This window comes from Phocoena sinus, chromosome 19, assembly GCF_008692025.1.
Source record: "Phocoena sinus isolate mPhoSin1 chromosome 19, mPhoSin1.pri, whole genome shotgun sequence".
NCBI lineage: Eukaryota > Metazoa > Chordata > Mammalia > Artiodactyla > Phocoenidae > Phocoena > Phocoena sinus.
The window spans coordinates 221,807-229,156 of NC_045781.1; the positions used below are offsets into that span (position 1 = coordinate 221,807).

Below are 7,350 nucleotides of genomic sequence, written 5' to 3' on the forward strand. Positions count from 1 at the left end.
CCATGGCTCACGGGCCCAGCCGCTCTGCGGCATGTGGCATCTTCTCGGACCGGGGCACGAACCCGTGTCCCCTGCATCGGCAGGCGGACTCTCAACCACTGCGCCACCAGGGAAGCCCAGCTAAGCACTTCTCATGTCACCTCTCACGAGGAAAGTTGTGGTATTTTCCAAATTTTGTCACAGGACTTTGAATTAGACCCGATTCTTTGAATTTAGAACATCAGAATCTCCAGAAGGGTTTGTCAGGCTCATCCCTGTGGGGGGTGGGGACAAGAATTTGCATTTCTAGCCAGTTCCCCAGTGATGCTGATTCAGGGACCACAGTTTGGGAATCACTGAATTAGAGAGACATTTAAGGTTACTAAACAAAGTCTCCATGAGGAAGATAGTATTTTCACTTGACACCCTCAAAGGCAACAAGTGGTTCCCCAGGGGCCTCCTCACGGCTTGTTGTCCGAGGCCCAGGACACGGGTCACTTGCTGGACAACAATCTCTGCGGGAGGAAACCTGGGAGCGGCCCCTTTAAAAGGAAGCAAAGGCACGCTCCTGCCAGTCTTTTTTCTCAGCTCTCCATTTCCCAGCGCCCCTCTAGAGGTAGCTTGGCGTTGCCATGGAGAATGGAGAATGTGTGGGGGCCGCGCCGGGGGGTGGGGGTGGAAATACAGGACTGAAACTACATTGACCACAAGGCACCGGGGGCGGCGGGTTCTAGACCAATCACAGCCCAGAACAAGGGCTGTTTCCTGCTGCTCGGTCGGCGGGGGCGGAACTTCTGGCGTCGCCATTGTTGGCATTCCTTCTGCTCTTGACAGGTCGTTTTCCACTGCCCTTGGGGACCCGAGTGTTGGGTCTTGGCCGTTTTCCAGGCTCCTCCTCGGGACCCGGCCGAGGTGGACAGTGAGGAGGATGGGACCGGCCTCCAGGCTCCGTACGAGCCGCAGTGTCCTGTAACGTGGTGTCCTGCGTCCCCACGGTCCCTGGAGGCGGCGTTTACACCGTGGGGACAGAGGCCCCGCGTGCAACGGGCGGTGGGAGGCCCCCGGCCTGGGGCTGGGGGTGTAGGGAGCGGCAGAGCCCGCCTGGGTCTGATGGCGGTGGCGCTGAGGGACCCGCTGCGGGTGAGTGGAGGGTCCCCGCAGCCCCCACTCACTCGGACCCCTACCCATGTGGCCCGGGACCCCCGACAGAGGGGAGGGGTTGCTCCCGGACTGTGCCCCTCCATCTTCGCTACTGGGACCCTGGGGTCACTGAAAGCCCAAGGTGCCGCGTCCTGGCCAGGTTTTTTTGTGGAAACGTTCTCATTCTGGAATCCAGCGGGACAAGGCGTGCAAAGCAGTTTCAGGCACAGTGACCAGGATGTGCACATGCTTGGCGGTGAAGCTCAGTTGGGAGTGTTCAGGGAACTGAAGGTCTCCCTGTTGCCTGGTGGAGAAGAGCTTGGCCTGTCACCTGAGGGTGGCGGGAGCCACGGAAGGTTTGGAGCAGAAGAGGGAGGTGATCTGACTCAGGCGTTCACAGGCTTCCTCGGGCTGCAGAGTGGAAAACAGACAGGAGAGTGAGAGTGAGGGAAGAGAAAAGGAGGCACACAAGGATGCTACCTTAATATAGCAGTGGCTTGGCCAGAGCGGTGACTGGAGTTGGGAGAAGTGGTTGGATCTGTCTTTTAAGTTAAGCCAGCCTGATTTTAGGTGGAGGGGGAGAGAGAGAGAGACAGAGAGACAGAGAGAGAGACAGAGAGAGAGACAGAGAGAGAAAGTGCTTCGGCTGAGATGGGGAAGTTGGTGGGTGGAGTGGTTTCAGGAGGTGGATTTTGACCATGTGGAGACTGAGATGTCCCAGAGACTTCTGAGTGCAGGTCTAAGTTATGCTGAGGGGTTCCACTTGGAGACATCCAGTTGGCAGTAGCCAGCCTGTGAAGTGAGGTGGAACTCAGGTGCAGATTTAGGAGGGAGCGTCTTTAGGGCATGGTGATGGATGCCCCATGGGGGCAGCTGAGGACTGGGTGGCTCTTCGGGTACCTGGACAGGGATGGTGGGTGTCACAAATTCAGGTGAAGGGAGGAGCAGCCACAAAGGAAGGGGTGTATGGGAGAGGAGGGTCCAGAAGGGGCCCCCGGGCGCTGGGGTGGAGGCTGAGGCATATTGTAGGTGGAGGTAGGTGACAGCAGGACCAGGGCTGGTGGCCATTCACCTCTCTATGGCTCACCAGCCTTTCTTGGCCCACTCTGTGGTGCCTGTGAGTTTCAGTTAGGATAGCAGGTTAGCTCAGTGGCAGGCAGGCAACTGGGAGTGTCGCAGGCCTGGGGTGGGAGGTGGTGGGCCTGGACTTTGAGTATACATTAGGAGAGAAGAATACAGTGGCTGGGGAGGTGACAGCATGCAGAAAGTCAGAGGCCAGGACATGCCAGAGATCCATGTCTGGCCTTGGTGGCTGAGAGTCAAAGGTAGGAATAGGCCCAGTTGCAGAAACAATGAAGGAAGCTCTGGGTGCCACCCCTGGCAGTTGGAATTCTTTGAAGTCTGGGTCAGGAAGGGGTACTGGTTGACCTCACCAAGTAGCCAGGCTCTGGACACCATTTGCACAGTGGCATGTGGGATGGCTGGGAGATGCCCATTGTGTGGGCCAGGGAATGGTGTGGGGTCTGGAGATGTGCAGTACAGAGCCTGATGTGTGCATACAGAGGGGATGAGTCAGTGGACTGGAATCTGGTACTGGGGGCCCTGTAGGAGAAAGGGGGCCTCCAGCTTGGTGTTTCTGGGTGGCAGGATCTGGGGACCCAGGGGAATTACCTAGCAGGAGGAAGTGGGGCCCTACATGCCAGGCTAAGGGTTTAGATAGCATCTATCTGTCCACCTGCCTGCTCTTTGAAGGACAGTGACCGATGGGACATGAGGAGACAGCGGCACCCATGACATTGCATCTGGGGGAAGTGGGTGACCTGGAGTATTTGGGGAGGATGGTTTAGGGGTCAGAGACTGCCCACCAGAGAGGTGGTATGATGCAGGGTGAAAGACCTAGGTATGTATGGGCTCATCTGTGCACTGTTTTTTGTTTGTTTTTCTACCACCCTTTGGTCTAGCTGACTTAATTGTCTTTTCATCATGGCAGGGCTGGGGGACCTTTGAGGACATTGCCGTGTACTTCTCTCAGGAGGAGTGGGGGCTCCTTGACGAGGCTCAGAGGCACCTGTACTGTGATGTGATGCTGGAGAACTTGGCACTTGTGGCCTCACTGGGTAAGGCCCTCCCAGCCTCCTAGGCTCTGCCTTTCCTTTTCTCCGAGAAGCAGCTCTGTCTTCCCGCAGCTGAGCATGGGCGCTGCTTGCTCCCCTGGACCACCTGCCTCGTGTTTGCCTGCTCCTTTCTCTGAAGAGCCCCGACACCTGATTCCGAAGCCTGGGGAAGGGCTCAGGCTTCGGAGCCTCAATCCGGCTGCCTAAATTGGTCCGGATCGGTGGCACCTCTGTGCCTGGCTGTGCTGTGGACTGCAGACACCGACGTGGTCACTGCTTCTGGAGACGACTGGGCTGTTCCTGGGAGCCGTTCCTCAGGAGCTGATTTTGTAACACTGGGTTTTCTTCCCAGTTGCAAAGATGACACGAACTCCCTTTGGTCTGTCACCGGATAGGTTGCCCTGAGCTAGGCCACCCCCTCATCCGCTCTTTCTGCCAGGACTTGCATATTCCACGTCCTGTGTGGTTGCCCAATCACAGGAACAGGGCAAAGGACCCTGGGTGCCCATGTCTGCAGCCACAGCAAGAGAGGCTGGGAAGGGGCCTGGCTCTGGTGAATGGGAGCTGGGGGCAGAGGCGACATTGTGGTGGGCTCACATTATACTGGGTACTTCCCCTGTGTCCACTGGAGCTTGTTGCTGGAGCCAGTAGCCCCACCCGACCCCCACCTTCCTTCTTCATTAAGGACAGACCACCTACTTTAACCCAGTGTTAAAAGACATATTACACCTGGCTGAGCACCAGGGAGTACATTTGTCTTTTGTACCTAGGCCCTGATGACGGACAGCCTCACTGCTCTGCTCTCCATTTCTCCCCCATTCCCCGCCTTTCCTCCTTTTGCAGGGCTGTCCCAGGTTAGCCTACAGTCCATGTGTCATGACGTGTGTGTCTCATGTAGACTCAGAGCACCAGGTTCCCTGGGTTTTCCTGAGCTCGTGCACATGGCCGTGTGTCCTCTTTTCCTGGCAGAGCTCTCTCCTCTCCTGATGAAAGCTGAGGAATGAGTTGGAATCTCTGCTTCTCCTCCCAGCCTGAACCTCACCCACGTTCTCACAGGTGATGGGCCCTCACGTTCTGTGGCCTTCCTGGGCCCAGTCCTGCACCACTGGCTCCACCTCACCCCAACTTGATCTACAGACTCATTCCTGAATGTGTCAGACACACATGTGTGAAGGGGCTGCCCTCTCCCAACAAAGCCTACATACATTTCACTGGCATTTCTCTGCTTTCAGATTATGGGTGTGGAGCAGAGGCTGAGGAGGCATCTTATGAGCAGAGTGTTTATGTAGCAGTGCTTCAGTCCAGGACCCCCAAGGCAGATCCATCCATCCAGAAGGCCAACACCTGTGATGGGCATGACCCAGTGTTAAAAGACATATTACACCTGGCTGAGCACCAGGGAATACAACCCAGGCAGAAACCGTACACTTGTGAGACACGTGGGAGAGGTTTCTGGCTCAGTGCAAACTCTCACAAGCACCAGAAGGAGCACAGTGAAGAGAAACCCTTCACATGCAGGGAGTGTGCTAAGGCTGTCCTGGACAGCCATGGCCTCCAGCCCCAGGCCACCTACGGAGAGGGGACATCACACAGAAGCACCGAGTGTAAGGAGGCCTTCTCACCCAGCTCCATCTGGCAGCAACAGCAGGGAGGCCATGCCTCACAGAAGCCCTTCAAGTGCAGCGACTGTGGACAAGCCTTCCTGAAGGCCTTTGCACTCCTCAACCACCTGATCACTCACGCCAAAGAGAGACCCTTCAGGTGCCCAGCAGGTGGAAATGCCCCCAAGGAGAGCTCAACCCTGTTTAATCACCGAAAAACTCACACTGGAGAAACATCCCATGTGTGTAAGGAATGTGGGAAGGTGTTCAGCCACCTGTTTAACCTGAGGACGCATCAGAAAGTTCACACTGGAAAAGCGCATCTCAGTTGCAGTGAATGTGGTAAAGTCTTCACCCGCAAACACTCACTCACTCAGCACCAGAGAGTTCACACTGGAGAAAGGCCTTATGAGTGTGACCAGTGTGGGAAAGCCTTCACTCGTAGCTTCCACGTTGTTCGGCACCAGAAAGTTCACAACACAGAGAGGCCTTATGAGTGCAGACAGTGTCGGCGAGTCTTTAGCTGTATCTCCAACTTTGTCGAGCACCAGAAAATACATGCTGGAGAAAGGCCTTATGAGTGCAGCGAATGTGGAAAAGCCTTCGTTAACACCTCCCATCTTGTCCGGCATCAGAAAGTTCACAACACAGAAAGGCCTTTTGAGTGCAGTGAATGTGGAAAAGCCTTCCAGCAAACCTCCAAACTTATTCTGCATCAAAGGAGTCATACTGGAGAAAGACCTTATAAGTGCAACCAATGTGGGAAAGCCTTCAGTTGCCCCTCCAACCTCGTTCCACACCAGCGAATTCACACCGGAGAAAAGCCTTACAAGTGCTCCGAATGTGGGAAAGCCTTCAGTCAAAGCTCTGCCCTCATTCAGCATCAGAAAGTTCACACCAGAGAAAGGCCTTATGAGTGCACTGAATGCGGGAAAGCCTTCAGCTACAGCTCTAACCTTGTTAAGCACCAGAAAGTTCACACTGGAAAACGGCCTTATAAGTGCAGCCAGTGTGGGAAGGCCTTCAGTGAAAGCTCCATTCTCAGTCAGCACCAGAGAGTTCACACTGGAGAAAAGCCTTATGCGTGTAACAAATGCGGAAAAGCTTTCCGCTACAGCTCAAACCTCTCTAAGCACCAGAAGGGTCACACTGGAAAAGAGCCGTCTGAGTGCAGTGGACATAGGATCACCTTCAGCCAGAGCTCCAGCCTCCCTCAGCCCAGAAAGGTCACACCAAAGAAAGGCCTTAGGAATGTGGCAAGAGTGGATAAGCACTAGTGGGGACCTTCTCCTTGTTCCATAAAAGGACTCACTCCTGAGAAACTCCTATGAAAGGAACCTTTGTGAGGAAGCCATCAGCCAAAATTTGAAACTTGCGCATCCCACACCCCTACTGGGAGATTGGCTGTAGTGCCAGTGGTAAGTGGGACGCTTGCAGGAGCTATGCAGCACTTTCTAACCTGTCCAGGTGCTTTGCCAGATTATATCACTGCCAGGTGCCCTCTCACCTCTACCATTTGGCAGATCCCCACACCATGTGCCTGTCATCTCAACATACTCAGGGAATGCAGGCTTGTGTTCTCATTCCCTGGAGGGAGCCATAAACTTTGGGAGCCCATTGAGGTGGCCTCATTTTCCACCTCTCCCCTGTCCCCAGTGGCTCAGGTGTTGCCCTGACGTAGTTCTCTCCAGGAGGATCTGGAGTCTGACGATGTCCAGAGGAAGTTTCCTTCTTCATGGGCATTGTTGAGTCTACAGATGATGCCTGCAGTGAACTGGTCCAGCCTCCATATCACCCAGCCTTGGAACTGCCTGCCTGCAGAGTGTGATAATAAAGACCTTATTGCTGAAGCCATCTTTAATCCTGAGACTCCGTCCATTGTGTATGGGGAGAGATGGAGAACAGAACTGGGCTCTAATGGTGCCAAGAGAGGGAAGGGCTTTTGTGGGGGCCCAGACTTTGATAGTAGGATGGCAAGCAATAGCGTGCAGTCTGGTTTAATCTAATTTGCCTTGTAGCCCAAGGCCTCCTGGGACAGACTGAAGGTCTCTGGGCCAAATCTTATATCCTGGGTGCCAGGACTATTTGTTGGTCCCAGAGCTTTGGGGTTTAAGTACTGGTGTGGGAATCTCCAGCAATTCCTGCACAGCATTCCTGGGAATGTCCCACATCCCTCAAAAGTGTTGAGGGGAGGATGTCTCCTGGGACCTGCCCATGGGTCCAGTAAGGCCCCTGATGTCCAGAATCTGTAGGTAGGTATCTCTGGATTTAAGATCTACAGGGGCCAGGTAGAAGCATAAGTGGGTGTGGACACACTGGGTTTGAGCTCAGGAAGACTGTGACAAACGGAGATGTGGCCGATGCTGTGCCTGGGCCACGCACATCATACCCACTCACAAGAGCTGAGTGTGTTCAACATCAAGTGGGCAGCTTGAAATAGCCATGGTGGAATTTATACCGCAGAAATTAGCAAACAATAGCTCTTGGGGAAAAAATAACACACCTGAGAAAACCTG

At 54.6% G+C, this 7,350-nt stretch overlaps 1 protein-coding gene across 3 annotated transcripts; it reads left to right on the plus strand.

Moving 5' to 3' along the window:
- Positions 1-778: 778 nt before the first annotated feature.
- LOC116744808 (zinc finger protein OZF-like) lies at positions 779-6,684 on the plus strand. Of its 3 annotated transcripts, none has more exons than XM_032614935.1 (3): positions 779-3,019; positions 3,110-3,236; positions 4,466-6,684. In XM_032614935.1, the coding sequence occupies exons 2-3, from the start codon at positions 3,203-3,205 to the stop codon at positions 6,109-6,111; spliced, it is 1,680 nt and encodes a 559-aa protein (XP_032470826.1). In that variant the 5' UTR covers positions 779-3,019; positions 3,110-3,202; the 3' UTR covers positions 6,112-6,684. The 3 variants fall into 3 exon arrangements, with proteins under 3 accessions (XP_032470826.1, XP_032470825.1, XP_032470824.1); XM_032614934.1 differs by having other exon boundaries at positions 779-1,119; XM_032614933.1 differs by having other exon boundaries at positions 779-3,236.
- The last annotated feature ends 666 nt before the right edge of the window (positions 6,685-7,350 follow it).

Excerpts from the sequence above, each read along its gene's own strand:
- LOC116744808 (XM_032614933.1), top strand. The coding sequence starts at position 3,026 with ATGGGCTCATCTGTGCACTGTTTTTTGTTTGTTTTTCTACCACCCTTT. Across the intron at positions 3,237-4,465 it reads GGCACTTGTGGCCTCACTGG|ATTATGGGTGTGGAGCAGAG; the intron begins GTAAGGCCCTCC and ends CTCTGCTTTCAG.